Raw genomic sequence first — 17,959 nt, forward strand, 5'->3', positions numbered from 1 at the left:
AAACAAATATCAACCACTCCAACATAAGACTTTTCATTCATAAGAATCCTCTCACCAAGGTTATGTATTAAAATATATTCTGCCTTTACTAGAAAATAATGAATGACCTGGGCTAGTGGCAGATCAGAATTTTCTGTTGTGCCAGTTGCCATGGAGACAGAACTACCATTGTTACAGCCTCCCTCAGTGGCTTCAACTGATTTTAAACAGTACATTTTTTTGGTCTGGCCATCTTTCCCATTTTGACTCTTATTTTTGTTCTTCATACAATTGAATTGTAAGTGACTGAACTCTCCGCAGTTCTAACATTTGTAAGACCTTCTCTCATTCTGAGGAGATCTGTTCAACTTTAACTTTTCCTCAGGGTTCATTTGGGTCTGAGGACTAGGCTGTGCTACAGTAATTTAGATGAGGCACCACTCTGGCCTTCTTTTCCTGTTGTTTTGCTGAGGAAGTTTTTATTAAATGGTTTCTTATTGTTGTCCCAGTTATGCTTGTTAAATTTTACCTCAGAGAACTTGTGGTTTCTAATATCCCCAATGTAATCAGCTGTTTCACCTGCTTCTAATAGATTTTTAGGATTTTTGTCCTTAACTAAATAACACAATTCCCCAGGCAAGATAGAATAAAATTGTTCCAACCCAATCACATTTTTCATCTGCTCAAGAGAAGTAACATTTTCACGTTCCATCCATTTCTCCAAACATTGCAGCAGTTTAGCCCCTATCTGAGAATAGGATTCCTCAGGCTTTTTGGTCAGGAAACGAAATTTTCGCCTCAGGTGTTCTGCATTGATACCAAATCTAGAAAATACCTTTTTTCTATAGGCTTCAAAATCTCTAGCCTGCTCTAGAGGCATCTGTGAATGCAGCTCAGCTAAATCTCCACTTATTTGGGATCTCAAAACCACCATCCTTCTTTACATTACTTTACTTTATTTGGACTTATACCCCGCCCCTCTAGACAAATTCTACTCAGAGCGGCTTACATGAATGATAAAATACAATACAATGAAATACAATACAATAACATACATAATAATAAAACCTAAATCCTTCATATTAAAGTCCCAGCATGCGCTCTCAAATGAAATGTATTTGAAATTCCATTTGTCTCACCTCAGCCCCCCCCCTCTCCTTAATTTCTAATTCTCTGAGCTGTAGTTCCTGAGCTTTCTCTTCAGCTCTGGCTTTTTCCCTAGGCCTTTATTTTTCCAATTCTAATTGGGTTTTCATAGCTAGCTCCTTCAATTTAAATTCTTGTTGTAATTTCCATTTTTCAAAATCTGGGGAGCTTAGAACACCTTCTCTCCCTGAGGCACCCTCGTGAGTCTCCTCCTGTTCCATAGCTAGTGGAACTCCATTTCCTGAGGTAAACTTTGTGCCTCTTGAGGCTCAATTACCTCCATTACTGGCTTTTTAGTTCTTTTGGGTGGCATGAGTATGTACTTTTATTGATAAGAGCTGGTTCCTATTGCAGAGTTAGTCCTCTTTTTAAAAACACTATTTTACTGCTGTTGTCCTCTTTCCCAGTATTTTTCTTGGGTACTCTGTACTTCTCACTTGGCAGCTAAAGATGGCTACACTTTTTCTGGCACCACGCCAGCCACAATGTTTCTTGTTCTAAGACAACCTTCTTGCCTCCATACACAAAACAAATTCTGTTTTCAAGCCTCTGCTTTTAAAGTTCCTTTCACCTCAGACCTGTTCTGACCCTGGCTTCTGCTTTTTATACATAAGCACTCTCTTAACTCTCAGAGCCTTGGATTTTAAGTTAGCCCACTGGGTCTGTTCAAATCCTGAGATAACCTCAAAAGGAATTTTCCCTTCAGAGTCATTCCCTATCTTAGTCCCCCCAGATTAATTACCACCTTCTCTATCTATTTATCTTAACCAGCTTAGCTCTATTGATATCTCTTCTGCCTCTGCCTCTGACTAACTCTCTCTCACCAACTCACTCTTGACTGACTAATTCCTCCTCTCAGGCTCCACCTTTTAACCTCTCTCTCAGCTCTGCCTCTCCACCACATTTGCATAGACATAATAATACATGACTTATACCTAACAAAGGGTGAACGCTACAGTAGGTGGCTAGCAAAGATCAGCCATATGGGATCTACATGCCAAACCCAGACAGAGATGTGCCCTAATGAGATTATTATTATTACGACATCAACTCTTATGGACAATATGGTGGGGGGAGAGGTGTTTGGGAACTGCTCCTGACCTCTGGCTAGTAGTCTTTTTACTCCAGATTTGGGAAATGAAAGGTTTTAAGGGTAGAACATGCCCTCACCTTATTTTCCACATGCACATCCCAGTTTTCTTTCTGGGGTAGGGAGAGATACCTGCGGGATTGCAGAATGCATGAAAATGTTCTCTTTTTCCTGGGTCTTCAAAGTTCCTCTTTGACATTAGTGTCACTTGCAACTCCCAGAGCACTCCCCTCTCGGCTGGCCTTGCTTGTCAGATCCTGATAAGGATACCCGACTCCCCCAGGAACCCTACAAAAAATTATAGATCTCCCAGGCAAAAAATAGAAGCCTATGATTTGTCATAGCTGACGTTATCCCAGTAAAGGATTAATCCCAGAAACATTTGTACAACAACAAGTGAGGTGCTTTGTTTTTGTAATATAAACCATCTTCACAGCACTTTTCCTATTGTACTTTCAGTTTTCTCTTAGACACATTTTAAAAGAACTTTTCATTTTTAGGGCAACTCCATAAAATCAATAACTTTTTAAAAAAGTTATTGACAATGCTGGCAAGCAGAATTCTAGGGATTACAGTCCATAATAGAAACTTTTTCGCATTCTGATTTATCACTTGCTAGCCCAGTGTATATTTATTTGCCTTGAATACTTGTAAGATATCTTCAACTGTTTTTGTGCTCTTTCCAGCATTTCTTGAAACCTCTGCAGTTGTTTTTGCCACCCCAGGACCTGGAAAACATTTTTATTAACATTGAGGTAAGATATTCTATTTTGCTCAGCTACATTGGTTTAAGATGTCCTACATCTACAGACTTTGATATAATCAGCTTACCGCATTGCTTTTGTCTGTTGTCAAAGAGATAAATAAACACTATGTAAGCAAAGTGCAAAGAGTTCTGTGTCTCCTTGCACAATGTGACTGTCTAATATTTCAGGATCTCTTTCTTCCCCGCTTGTACACTACAGCCTGCCACATTTAGCAGAGTCCTCTTTGTAGAGTTTTCAAGGAACTGAAAACTCTACAAAGCTTTGGGAAGCAGGGATTTTGGAAGTCTGCTTCTACAGCAGCCCTAGTGACTTGAATGTAGGCAAAGAAGGAACTATAGTAATAATCAATAAAAAGAAACAGAACAACAATAATGAAATAAAAGAAGAAGCAAGTGATCTCTTCACTAACATCCAATAAGTCAAAATTTAAACCTATACTGGTAACAGGGAACATGTTATCTGATCAACATGAAACAAACAGAGGATGAACAATATCCTGAAGAACTTTACTGAAAAGAAGCAAAGATGGCTGATTTCTTGAAGAAGAATATTTTTAAGAACACGACATTTTAGAGAGTGAAGTGAAAGCTGCTATCAAAGGAATTGGAAAAAATAAGTCACCAGTGGATACTGGTGGAGCTATTTGAAGCTACAGGGAAACCTAACAAAATTATGTCAACAGGAACTTGTTAATTATCAGCTAGAAGCACTGAAAGTTATAGTCTTTGCCTTCTGCACATGTAATAAAACAACAGGATTTCACCACAATGTTATTTCAGTATGAGCTGTACAGACCATTAAAGCTCACACTGAAATAAAATTGTTACCCTCTGAGGTACTAAAATATTTTAAAGGTTTCTTTCTTTCTTTCACTCTCTCTCTCTCTCCCCCCCCTCCCTCTCTCCCTCTCTCCAACTCCCACCTTGTCCTTGGCTACCCAAGGAAATACAAAGGCATAACTTTCAGTCTCCCTCTCCTGAGAATGATGGTGGGGTGCTTTGTATACTAGGGAGGAATGGATTGAAAGTTACAATTTGGCTTATGTTACAAACAGGATTTCAGTCACTGTATAAAAAGTATATGTTATGCAAACACATTCAAATGTATCCTCATAGGCCCATGAAAAACACTGTTCATTTGACAGCAATGATCTCCTCCCTGCTCAGTGAGCATACTGTGCTTCATTTGTGACCCAGACTTCCTTTTTATGCTGCTGCTGTTTTTTTCAGGCAAAAATGTTGTTGCTTGATCCTCATTTCTGAAAACCATAGCTATGAAAGTAGTCTTACTGGCATTCGATATGAGTTGGAGTGATTCCGGATTCTTCCCTGCTGGTTCAGCTTTCTCTTCCTATTTTCGCATGCATGAGGTGTCTTCTCTTGTCTCCTCCGCACTTCTCTTGATGTCACATTTAGTGATGTAAACATGCCAGGTTACAGTGCTAGTAACAATTCTCGTAAAAATGAGTTTTAATTTCAAAGAAGGCTTTAACAAGTATTAGAATGCTGTGAAAGCAGGGTCTTTTTTTAAAAATGAGATGTTCAAAGTTGTATCCACAGAAAGCTCCACAGGGTAAACACAGAGAGAGTGAATCAGCCATCCTCAACGTGACAGTACCAGGAATGAACTAACTGATTTCCCGCTGACTGCTAGCTATTTAAACCCTAGAGGATATGTCAAAAGAGTCTTCTTTGAATCTTGCAGGACCCTCCCAAAGGCTTTCTCCTTGGCCAATGAGAGAAGTGATGGGAAAGGGGGTCAATCATAGAAGAGAAGACAAATGATGTTTCAAAATATGTGTAAATCCAGAAACCTAGCCCAAATCCTAATTCTAGCCAGAGGTTTTAAGGGCCATCATTGGGTTCTAATCCCAACAAAAATCCAAAGATGTTGTTCCTCTTTTCCTTTGCATTTGTTGTGGGAACTACTGGTCTTCCAAGTCTTCCAGGCTTTCCATGCTGTCTGCAGGGATCCTCTCTGAAAACTCTTGGGTACAGCCATGCGTATGGGTATGGCTGTGGTTCTCCTTCAGTTCTTACATTATTATTATTTTTACTCCACTAGGAACTTTTAAAGGTTCACCAATGCTTTCTGGCAGATCTGAAGAGTGGTTTGTCTTTCAGCAATGCCCAGAACCTCTACCAGGTGTTCATCAGGTACAAAGAGAGGTAAGAGTCCCTGTTCTAATTGCACCTAACACTACGGTGATCTCACTGACAGAACAGCTTCCAGATACCTTCCTGTACAGGATGTTGTGAATTATAGGCCAGGCCTCTTATCTTTTCCCAACGAAGTCTAACTATGCTTCTTAGGAATGGCTTCTTCAGATCCAAATGCAAGTGGAAGAGGTGCTACTTTTTCCAGATGCCTTCCTGTAGCTAATTGTTCTCTCTCATCCCATGTCATCATTTGAATGGTCTTCTTAGCCTATCACTTAAAAGGTTCAAGATACCCAGAACTGTTTTCATGTAAGCCGTGGGCCAAGGCGTATGTGTCCCAGGTTCATATTTCATGTAGGTTGACCACAACGATGGTGATTGTGACAATGACTTTGTTATTTCTTACATTGCAAGTTTTACATACTATTCTGCCTCCATTGCAACATGTATGCTTTTTCAGTCTGTGTACAGGAAAAATAATGTGGAGACTTGCATGCATAAAGTGTACTGTTTGTGTTTATTCCACAGTGAGTAGATGAATGTTGTAGCTGATATGCTGGAATATATGTACTGACCTTCATAGTTCCTTGGAACCTGGAGCATGGCTTTCATATGGTTCTAAATTCTTCGTGCTTCATTCTGTGCTGGGGTTTAATACAGCCATGACATTGCAGTCTCTATGTGCCCAACATCCTTTTCAATGTGTATGTTTTGTGGCGTCTAAGCTTTTTGCCTGAATCATGAATATTTGTATGTTGCTTATGATTTGTCCCAGTGAAAAGGAAAATGCATCCACATATGCTGAAAAAAGCAGCCTGCTAATTATAAGTCCTACCAGGGTAGTTCCCCTTGAAATTATGTTTAAGTCTTGCTTAAAATGCAGATCTGGACTTTTCATCCAAGACCAAAAGTATGCATTGCTCTACAGTGCATGTGGTGTCCAACTCACTGCCAGTACAGAATTCAAACCCAATTTTTTTCTACAGCTGTTTGGATCTTCCTTTATATCACTATATTACTCTTCATCTTTAGGTTTTTGCTGTATGGTCGATACTGCAGTCAGGTAGAAGCAGCCACTAAATACCTAGACCAGGTAGCTAACACCAGTGTGGATGTACGCATGAAACTGGAGGTGAGGACTGCTATTCTCTGTTACACAACATATTGGACTCACACCTTACATTGACCAGTGATAAACTTTCTTTTCTATAGTACTGAGTAGCAGAACTTGTTCTAAGTATTATCTTGTTTCATTGCTACAATGATATAAACTTCAGGAGTTTTTAATAAACCAAAGCTCTCTTCACTGTAAACCACCTCACACATGCCATAACTGTGCAGTGAAATGGTATTAAAATTTAGCACTGTAAATCATCCCAGCTTAAAACTGCAGGCATAATAAAATATGTTCAGCTGACTGCTGTACACATAGTAAGTTTATACCCATTTATTTCAATAAGATTCAGCTGAAAGCAAACATACTAACCAAAATCCTGTTACGGATTTATGGCAGCATTAAGTGTAATTACACAAGTCAAAATACTAACAAGAAAATGTTGACAATTATGGAAAACAAAGCAATGGCCCACTGGAAAAGTCACTCGAGATCCTATTGTGAATATCTGCTGGCTACTGGAGCACAGCATTCATTAACAAATTAACAACAACAATAAAGAACTACATTATTTTGTGTCCTTGCTTTTCAGTCATAATAAAAGCTCTACTCCCCCACCCATGCCCAATTTTTGCATTTTAGGAATGTTCTCAACGAGCCAATAATGGCCGCTTCAGCTTACGTGACCTCCTCATGGTACCCATGCAACGGGTACTGAAATATCATCTCCTTCTACAGGTAACATCCATCTGTCAGATTACGGCATGTATACCACAGAAGGAGGAAGGATAAATGTTGCTCTGTGAACATACAATGTAATCCTCTGTTGTGTAATTAATTTTAACCAGATGTTTACTAGAGAAATCCCTACCACATTTAAGCTAGTAGACTGAACCAGTCCTCTGTTCTCCCTGTTTCTAAATCAAGAAGGTGTGTGGGGATAGTAACTAAAAAAAGGTGCAAGAGAAACTGGGATTAAAAACCCTGGTAATTTTGCTTAGACCGAGGGTTCCCAATCTCTGTGACATCTGCCTAGGATACTTCTTCTACTGAGGTGCTGAACATCCTACAATGTGACTGTAGCTACACCATTGTATGGCTGGTGGGTGGTGTCTGCTCCATGCCCTGCTTTAATGTGAGGAATCATACTACAACAAGATGTGTAAAACAAGCCGTTTTGCACCTGTTTGCAGATAACCTGCAGTAAAAAGCTTACTCCAGATTATCTGAAACGTGTAGTTCCTGCCTTTGTCAATTGCTTTGCGGTGGTATATTCAAAATTCTGCGCTGGAATCAACGATTCCTGCTGACAGAAAACCAGTACTACTAGTTTCCAATGTTGGCGGTTATGCCGGAAGCACTCAAAGAAGGATGTCTTTAGTTCATCTTATATTCTTTATACAGTATGTGGATGTCTGCTAGGTTCCTCTGCTTTTTTTCTCCTTCCAGGAGCTGATCAAATATACTGTGGATCCCACTGAAAAGGAGAACCTGAGGCAGTCGCTAGATGCCATGCGGGTGAGAAACATCTCTTGGGCTAGGCAGAGTGGCTGAATATGACCAAAAAGAAGTGGTTTTTTTCACCCTTTGGAATTCAGTGTTAAATTCGAAAAAGAGAAGGGATGAGCAATTTTAGAGAGTCTGGGGAACAATTTTGAAACCCACTACTTTTCATGGGATGTATCACCCTTCCTGATGTAACCAGAAGTGACAAGGGTTTGAGTCACCCCTCTTTTTTTTCACTTAAAAATGGTAAGGGGTATGAATGATGTTATTTAAAGTAAATCATGCTTCCTTGAAACTTCCAGGTGTATGAATTTTCATTTTTTTGAAAAATGTTTTAGAGTGAGACAGGGTCCTGGAGTAAGAAAAACAGGTGGGGTGGCTGGAGGCTCCATGTATTGCCAGTTTGTTTCACACCTTCAGGGCAATAGCCCAAAGGCACCAGACTCTAAGACACTTCAAAAGATTCTTTGTTCTTTGAGTGTTGCCAGATTCTCGTAGAATACATGTCATTTGAAAGGGACAAGTGCTTAAGACAGAGGAAGGGAACTTACATAAGTCAGTGAGTAATTGAGTAGGAGAGAGAGAGAAGGAAGATGGAAGCTTAAGAGGGGGACACATCTCTCAAGGGGGAGGTAGGCCAACATGAAACGGACCTCCACTAGCTTAGTGTTTTTACACTTCAGAGGAAGTGGGCATCTGGCAAACAGGCTGCACTTCCTTTGATATGGCAAATGGTGAGCTCTTGCTTGGTAATTTCCGATACTCACTCCAGACAATTTTATAGCAGAGCCACTCTGGGGCTGGCACATTTCTTCACAGACAGAAGATGTTTTACAGACAACGGCAGTGACACTCTTGTTAGTACTACACAGAAGAAAGCAATGGCAAACCACTTCTGAATGTTTCATACCTTGAAAACCCTTTGATGAAACAATGCGAAACAAAAGAGGAGATAATGCTGGAAGATGAAACCTATAGGTCTGAAGGTGTTCAAAAGTAAAAATAAATATGAATAACTCTGTTGCTAATGAAACAACAAACAGTTTAGATGGTGGTAATTCGTAGCAGTCTATATATGGACTCTATTATGTGCATCAAGTCACTTCCAACTGATGGCAGCCAATGAATTGGTGATCTCTAGGTGGTCCTGTTGTTCAGCTCTTGCAAACTCAAAGATATGACATGAAGTCAAATCATCTCATGTTTGACTTTTATCTTTTCTTGTTACTTCAATTTCCCCCCAGCACAGTTATCATTTTCTTCTCCCAACACGCCCAAAGCATGGTAGCCTCAGTGTAGTCAATTTTATTTCTAAGGGAAGTTCAAGCTTGATATAATCTAGCACCCACTTATTTGTTTTTTTTCCCTGGTGTCTGTAAATCTGTCCACATTTCAGATATATCATTTTTTTTCTTACTGGCTTTCTTCACTGTCTAGCTTTCATATCTGTACATTGGGTAAGCCGTATTACGGATTCCTTTATCATGGTCTCACTTCCTTGCCCTTGAGTATATTTTCTGGTTCCTTCATAGCTGTCCTTCTGAGTATCAATTTTCTTCTGATTTCTTGGCTGCATTTTTATTTATGACTGAACCAACATATCCAAAGTCTTCAACACGTTCAATTTTGTCATTGTCCCCATTGCTATTAAGCAATTCTTCTGCAGACATGATTTTTTTTCTTAGCTGCAGGCTTGCCTTTGCACTTCCTTCTTTCACCTTAATCAGTGAGTAGTCTTCGGTCTAGATGAGTGGGGTGTAAATCTAATCAATCAATCAATCAATCAATCAATCAATCAATCAATCAATCAGTCAGTCAGTCAGTCAGTCAGTCAGTCAGTCAGTCAGTAGCTTTTCCAAGTATTGCTGCTTTCTGGGTTTTTCATCAAAGGGTTTTCAAAGTGGTTTACTTACAGTGACAGGTGTCATTGCCTTTGTTTGTGAAACATTTGCATGCCAGTGTCACCTTCCACTACTGCTACTGCACAATAGCTGCCCTTGGGAATTTCCATTCTCTTCTGCTGATGTGACCATTCATCCTGAAGAGGTTAGATGAATCCTTGCCTTATAGCTCAGCTCTGACCATTTGAGTGATTCTGCTCGGAGTACAGACTCATAATGCAAGCTGGTATCCTGGTAACTTTGCTCTCAGCTTCCCTGACACATTCAAATCCTCTTATCATGTTCTGGTGTGCATCCAAGAGGGAAATGGGCTTTAGTGCATGAACCCAAGCAATACATTTATCTGGCTGTTATTTTTGTTGTTGGTTTTTATTTGTTGTAATTCTCATTATTGTTAAGCTTATTGCTTTGTTAGTTGACAAGTAATCCATGTTCTTTTATGGAATGCATAACTTCTTTTTTCCCCCTCCTCCTGTCCTAGGACTTGGCTCAATGTGTGAATGAGGTCAAAAGGGACAATGAAACACTGAAACAAATCACTAATTTCCAGCTCTCGATAGAAAATTTGGTGAGTGTTGCTCCAAGGGAATCTGATGAACATAGGGACCAAACATATCTGATATAATTACAGAGCAATCCTTACAGTGAAGGTGGGCGAGAGGTGTGCTGCTGTAACACTTAACAGAACAGTCACTGCATCCTATACATAGACAGAGCGGATGGGGGGGGAGGGAAACACATTGCTGAGAAAGTCTTCCAAATGGCAGAAGTAAATTCCTGAAAACATTGTCAAAACCTACCTTCAACCAATATTGGTGTCATTGCCTTTTTTGGGGGAAGCCTCTTCTCACAAAAGACTTCTCAAAGATTATGGTGGCAGCTGCTGTTTTTTTTTTCTATGCACTTCCAATTCAAGCCATACCAGTTGCATGACACTAGCCATGTATCTTTGATATTCATTCTATGAAACTCTCCTCTCATCTCTGTATTGCTGTTCTATATGGCACTCTGGTTTCTCCTTAGGATACCCTGTAGTGCAGTTCACCTTATGGTTTGTCCCAGAGGTAACATGTGTATTTTGCATTGACTACAAGACATACAGGTTATTGTGAATAAAATAGGTCTTGGTTGGTTGGTTGGTTGGTTGGTCGGTCGGTCGGTGGGTCGGTCGGTGGGTCGGTCGGTGGGTCGGTCGGTGGGTCGGTCGGTGGGTCGGTCGGTCGGTTGGTTGGTTGGTTTGACTAGCAGGGGCAGGTTTTGTTGCATTTTCTGTTCTTGTTGTTGATTCGGTAATATTTCTGCTCACCTCCAGTTTTAAAAAATTTCAGGGATACATTATTGCCTGTATTGGTCCAGAGGGGCAGTAGTGGGTGTGGCTTGGGTAAAGTTGATGATGAGGCATCTTTTTAAAAAATTGGCAAATGACAGTGTACAGGCAAAACACATTCCATTGAAAGTATGCCAGTAGAGCAGGAACATCTCCTCAAGTGAGTGCTTCCTGTCTCCCCTCCAGCCAACTTTTCAAGTTGAACACTATGTCAGATAAGCACTGCAATTTGACAAGTTTTTATATCAAGCCAGAGCTATGTCACTTGCCAACATTTTTAAATTGGGGAGGGGGAGAGAGAGTAGTATTAATTACAGAGATAAGTGGGGAGAATAAATTATATTGGTTTGGCATGCAGTGTGGATTTTTGCCCTGAAAGTTACCCAAGATAATTAAACATTCTGTGTGAATAACAGCAGTGATTTAAATGCCAATAAGAAACTTCACATCAAACCAAATCAACCCAGGACAGCCTCCCAGTCTATTCTCACCATTAAACTTTATTTCAGGCCCTGGTATCTCACTCATTTTATTTCTTTCTGGCTGCACATTTATTTCATTTCTTAACATTTTCAACATCAGTGCTGACAGAACTTGGAGGCCATGTTATCCTGTGGTCTTGTTGAATCCTGATAGTTACAAATCATTTACTTCAAGGAAGAAAATTATCTAAGCCCCATTGCTCACAGATAGAAATGTGGTGGGTCAGAATTTTGTCATATATATAAGGGGAAATCAGCCATCTGCAGAAGGAACAAGGTTCACCACAGGTCTCTTGCCTAAACAGTCCTGTGATGAAAATTATTTTAAAGGCCATATTATTCATATTTGCTCAGTTTAATCACACTAGCTCTATATTTCAGCTACCCAACCCCCTGCAAAGCAGCTAGTCAGTTGGCACATCAGTTCAATTTCTTAAGTAGGAGCTGCTGTCTCGGCAAATAGAGCCAAAATATAATTCTGCTGCTCCATGCCCTTAGTCTGCCCGCATGTTGAAATGTTTGTGCACTTTTTAAATGATTGGTGCCTTTCCCGTCCTTGCTCTTGTCAGCCAAGGAGGGAGCCTCTTGTTGACATAGGGTGGAAGATTCAACAGTGAAAGTGACTGCCTAGTCACTTTCAGTTTTGAGGGAAATGCCTGAGTCAGGTTATGGGAAGGAAATGGCACCAGGTGGCCAAATACATCCCTGAAGGCCACTGCTATTCTCTCTCTCTCTCTCTCTCTCTCTCTCTCTCTCTCTCTGTGTGTGTGTGTGTGTGTGTGTGTGTGTGTGTGTGTGTGTGTCTAGCTAGGTAAATAGGTAGATAGAGCTAGGTATAAATAACAGCAGTGGCCTTTAGGGGATGTGTTTGGCCACTTGGTGTCATTTCCTTCCCATAACCTGACTCAAGCAGGTTATCGGAAGGAATTTTTCACTCAGTAATTGTTGTGTCTCTGACCTTCCCTCTACAGAATTCTTCCTGCAGATCATCACTTTCTATTTTTCAACACGGCCCACAATCCCCTCTCCCAAGGGTCTCTCTCTCTCTCTCTCTCTTGACCCTTCTACGTGTCATCTGGTCTGTTGATCGTGTGGCTTGCTCCAACTGGTTGTCCACTTCTGTCTTGCTTTTGTGGACTCTGCAATTATCACCTTCTGTTTATGTGAGCTTGTCAATGAAAGCTTAAATTAAAATATAGCACTTAGTCTTTAAAGTGCCACAATGCTTTTGTCTTCCTCTTTGTTTCATTTTTTTCTTTTGTCTTTGGCCTGATATACTCACACAGACAAACATAGCTACCACTTCTAAAACTGCACCTTCAATTTATTCCTCTCTTCATTCGTGACACACTTGCTCCACTAAACCAGTGGACATTTTACTCCTCTACAGAGAGTGTAAACTTATTTATTTGTATCAAAAATCTTATAGTAGCCTGTGGCCATGATCTATTGGATAGTCTGCATTATCTAGACAAAAATAGTAATGTTTACAGGCTCTGCTCCTCAGTCTGGGCCATGATTCATTCTTTTTATTGGATAAATGCATTCATGTTCTTATATAGTGAATGCCTCTAGAGAGAGCAAATAAGTATACTTTTGCTAACAGAGCAAATATTATAGTAGTAATATTATACATCACAGTAGACATAATTCTTTTGGGAAAGCATAATGGTAATAATCCTCCTCCACAAGTACCATGGTCAGATTCAAATATGGATCCCTACAGTTACTTTTTGAAAATGAACTTTTGGAAGGAAAAGCATTATGTAATTCATTCATAAATCATAATTTGACCCAAATCTCACACACAGTCTTCGGCATTTGGAAATTCCAGCCCTTTATGCGCAAGCATTTGACCTGTTGTGGTTTCCCTTCTCTGTAGACACAATCCCTGGCTCAGTATGGGAGACCGAAGATCGATGGGGAGCTCAAGATCATCACTGGGGATAAGCGCTCCAAAATAGACAGGTGAAGATGACCATAATAGGCCTTTCAAGCTAAGTGAATTATTTAAAACGTACGAGTCTCACATACACGCACACACTAGTGAGTGTCCATGGCTGAGTGGAAGTTCAGGTCTCTTAAGTCCTCGTTTGTCACTCTATTTACTACACCACATTGTGGTGGCACTTTTAGTTAGCGGCAAGAAAACAGTGTATCTGGGAGAAAAACCAGCCTGTGTAGCCTTGGGCCAGGTGCACAGTCCCAAAGTGTCCCCAGAAGAAAGGAAGGGTTAAACCCCTTCAGAAAAGGAAACCCTGGAAAGATTCAACGTAACTCAGAGGCAGCTCAACCACATGCAATTAATTCAAATGAAGTGGCTCAGAAAAGCAGCCACTTTGCTGTGCTGAATGACTCTGGTGCTAAAGCAACCCAAGACTGCCACACAGTTGTTGTTTGTATAATTCTTATGTGCACACAGAATTAAAGAGCAGAGGATGAAAAAATCAATGTGAAAAAAAAAGAAATAAGGAAAGCATCAGATAAACACTTTGAAGTATAAACTAATGTGTTTGAAGCCCCTACAAGACATGGAACATAAGAATGTCACCTTTCTCCCAACGTTTTTTAAATCAAATACAACCTTAAGAAGTAATTATGGAAGACAGGAGAGGCAGCTTAATCCTCTACCCTGGGTACTTGTATTTTCCCTTGATAGGTAGCAAAGCAGGTTCAGAGAGAGGTTTTGAGTAAAAAAAAGTTATAGTGAAAGGCTAAGCAATTCCACCTCCATTTATTTATTTATTGAATTTATTTATTTATTGAATTTATACGCTGAACCATCTGGCAACCAGGCCACTCTGGGTGGCTAAGAACAAGAAAAAGCACAATATCAAAACATGATTAAAAAATAACACATTCATTCAAAGAAATATAATAACAGCAGGATAAATTAAAGCAGATGGCAACGAAGGTGGTAAAAAGGATGATGAAAAGGATGGCAAAAAGGATGGTAAAAGGGAGAAAGAAATCTCAAAAACTTAATTCTCAGGGAAAGCCTGGCGGAAGGGCCAGGTCTTTAACGCTCCAACCCCCCACTGATTGCTCACCTTCTTCTTCAGGTTGCTTTTGGTTTTACATATTTTACATATGCATTACATATAATTCAAAGAAAATAACGAACAAATAATATATATATTATGAATGAATTTTACAGATCTAGTCTTGCTGAAACAATATTCTCTACACTGGTGTGTATATATTTGAACCAAAAACAAAATTGTGAAACTTCCATGTGATGTTTAGTAATCGTTAATATGTCTTTGATTACATCCATAAACACCTAATAGAGTTATTGTCCAGCATTCGTCTGCTCCCCATGCTTCCAAATTCTCTAATTTGGGAATCAGACAATTTGATTTCTGTTATTCTCTCTACATGTGAGGAATAGTTCTGGCTGTGGCACACAGAGATTTAAATCTTGCTTCCAATTAACCGGTAGTTAAAACATGCCAAACACAACTCATTACATTTGAGGATTGTGGACCCTGAAATGTTGGAATATGCATAGAGAACTATAGCAGTGAATAAGTGACCATCCAGAATTATGCCCCAAACTCCCCCAAATAACTCAAAATAGTTTGGTGGTTACATTCAGCCTTGAGATACCTTGGCAGTTGCTTCTGCTGTTTCTGAAGACATTCTCTACCCTACTTCATTGTGGAGGCCATTTATATAAAAGGTCTGTTTCTTATGTCACAGCTTTGCTGGAATGTCTCAAATTAAAGGTCTCTCATAGGTACGCTTTCCTCCTGGATAAAGCCCTCCTAATCTGCAAACGGAAAGGAGATTCATATGAGATGAAGACATTGGTTCTTCTGTCCGACTACCAGGTCCGAGATGACCCTTCTGCAGAGAAGGACAACAAGAAGGTAATATTTGGGTGTGTTTAGGAAGGAAGGGATGAGAAGTGAACGTGAGACGTGGAGTCTTCCACAGAAAATTCAAAACGAAGCTCTACAGTAGGACCTCTCCATCCGTGGGATCAGTATCCGCTGATTCGCTTATCCGCTGCCCGAAAATACAATTTTTTTTAATTTAAAAGAAATATATCTTTATATGTATGTCCAGAACTGGCCATTTGTGGGAAACAGAAACCATGCAGTGAACAACGTTCAATATTTTGTGTTTTTTGGCATCCAGGGTTGGCAGCGGGAGGCCTTTACTTTAAATCAACAGAGCCTCCATGTCTCTACTTCATCTGGTATCACTCTTTTCTCAAATGTGACTGTAAAAGGGGATCTAGACCAAATGAAATTTTATTCTAATTGGTTGTCTCTATTTTTTTTCTAGTGGTCTCACATGTTTGTCCTAATTCAGCTAAATGGCTGTTCAGGCTGTGAACTGTACTTCAAGACACGGGAGCTGAAAAAGAAGTGGATGGAACAGTTTGAAATGGCCCTGTAAGTCCCTTCTGCTCCTCTCACTTGTCATTTATTAAATGATCTATTATAGATTTTATTGTAAATGCTGTTATTCATTAGTCCAAATTTCCTTATACGATGGAAAGCAATCTCTGTGTAGAAAAGACATTACAATTATAGCTATGTCAAAGTCCTGGCCTATGGAAATCAAAAGTTTTGGCCCAATGTTTTGGTTTCACAGGTCTTGGGTGATGATGCATCCAAAAGATTGACATAGTTATTGAGGAGTGGGAAGATGTGCTGGAAAATTCAGTCTCACTGAAAGGAATGTCTTTTTTCCCTGAGCCTGGAGTCTGAATGTCACTGGGAACAGACATGTATCTTGATGTAATGTCATTCTGAGAGTTTTTTTCAGGGATGGAGAAAAGATAGTCCAGAACACAGGAGCCAGATTGTTAACAAAGGGTGGTTACAGGGATGACATAACCCCCCCCCCCCCGTTACAGCAGCTCCACTGGCTGCCGATCTGCTTCCAGGCAGAATCCAAAGTGCTGTTTCTAACCTATAAAGCCCTAAACAGCTTGAGCCTAACCTGTCTCATGGACCACGTCTCCCTTTATGAGCATGCTTGAGTGATAAGATCATCAGGAGAGGCCTTTGTCTCGATCCCTCCACCTTCACATGTGTGTTTGGCCAAAATAAAGGAAGATGTTTTCTCTGTGGTTACTCACTCCCTCCCACTGATTTGTCGATTGATGTATCTTACTGCTTTGAACATGTTTTGGTGTCGCTTACATTTTTTAGTATAGTATTTGTTTGATTTTTTTTTTAGTATTTGTATACTCAATGTTTACATATTGCCTTTTAGTTATGTAAGCTGCATTGGGTCCTTTTAAAGGTGGGGTAAAGACAGACAGACAGACAGACAGACAAGATAGAGATAGATAGATAGATAGATAGATAGATAGATAGATAGATAGATAGATAGATAGATAGATAGATAGATAGATAGATAGATAGATAGATAGATAGATAGATAGATAGATAGATAGATAGATAGATAGATAGATAGATAGATAGATAGATAGATAGATAGATAGATAGATAGAGAATTTTGGAAACTGCCCCTGTTTTCATCCTCTTGTTGCACATAGTAACAAAAACTAGAAGAACATCCCAAGACTTTTCAGATCCATGAATTCAATAGTCTATTCCAGAGGTTCTTAATCTTGGATAACCCAGGTGTTCTTGGACTGCAATTCCCAGAAGCCTTCACCACCAGCTATACTAGTTGGGGCTTCTGGGATTTGCAGTCCAAGAACACCTGGGTTATCCAAGGTTAAGAACCACTGGTCTATTCCATGCTCACTTAGTTCCTCACAAACTAGAGATCTTAACTTTCTCAGAGGATGATAATGTAAAAACAATGTGGGGTATCGTAGCTCTAATTGTGAATGCACATTTGTGCAGAAAACACACAAGTGGTTAGAGGAACTTTCCATTTGAAGAAACTATGGAGATAGAAAGGAAAAAGTAAATTTATTCTAAGGGGATGAAACCATTAATCCATTTTAGCAGCTTCAGTTTTGCCTTTTGTAAGACAAATTTCTGAGCAGGTGGAACTTTCCCCGACTTTGTAACAATCTGCCTATTTCTCACTTCCTGGTATAGTTCCAATATCTATCCCGAAAATGCTACAGCAAATAGACATGAATTCCAAATGTACTCCTTTGAGGAGACCACCTCATGCAAAGCCTGTCAGATGCTGCTGAGGTATGTATGCCACACCCCTCTACCCACTATTTGCATGTTCTTACCTTTAGCAGGGAAGACAAATACCAGTGGAGATGATAATGCAGGGAAGTTCTATGTCAATCATAGAATCATAGAAAAGTGAAGTTGGAAGGGGCCGACAAGGCCATCAAGTACAACCCCTTGCTCAATGCAGGAATACAAATCAAAGGATATCTGCCAGGTGATTACTTAACTTTTCTTGAATGCCTCCAGTGTTGGAGCACTCACCAGCTCCCAAGGTAACTGGTTCTACTGTTGTACTGCTTGAATGTTTCTATACTTTGAAACGTGTTTCTGTACTTCTATGTTTCTATACTTTGGAACATGGAC

At 39.9% G+C, this 17,959-nt stretch overlaps 1 protein-coding gene across 2 annotated transcripts in view; it reads left to right on the forward strand.

Annotated features, from left to right (window-relative positions):
• The window catches only part of VAV1 (vav guanine nucleotide exchange factor 1), a 73,909-nt gene that overhangs the window by 36,178 nt on the left and 19,772 nt on the right, over positions 1-17,959 (forward strand). For both annotated transcript variants that reach the window (XM_020791663.3, XM_020791664.3), the window contains exons 7-16: positions 2,902-2,970; positions 5,047-5,150; positions 6,174-6,273; positions 6,898-6,993; positions 7,705-7,773; positions 10,144-10,230; positions 13,354-13,439; positions 15,211-15,343; positions 15,765-15,874; positions 17,507-17,608. In XM_020791663.3, the coding sequence (XP_020647322.3) occupies positions 2,902-2,970; positions 5,047-5,150; positions 6,174-6,273; positions 6,898-6,993; positions 7,705-7,773; positions 10,144-10,230; positions 13,354-13,439; positions 15,211-15,343; positions 15,765-15,874; positions 17,507-17,608 (956 nt within the window). The remainder of the gene's footprint in view (positions 1-2,901; positions 2,971-5,046; positions 5,151-6,173; positions 6,274-6,897; positions 6,994-7,704; positions 7,774-10,143; positions 10,231-13,353; positions 13,440-15,210; positions 15,344-15,764; positions 15,875-17,506; positions 17,609-17,959) is intronic.

Source organism: Pogona vitticeps, chromosome 2 (assembly GCF_051106095.1).
Source record: "Pogona vitticeps strain Pit_001003342236 chromosome 2, PviZW2.1, whole genome shotgun sequence".
In the NCBI taxonomy this organism is placed as follows: Eukaryota; Metazoa; Chordata; class Lepidosauria; order Squamata; family Agamidae; genus Pogona; species Pogona vitticeps.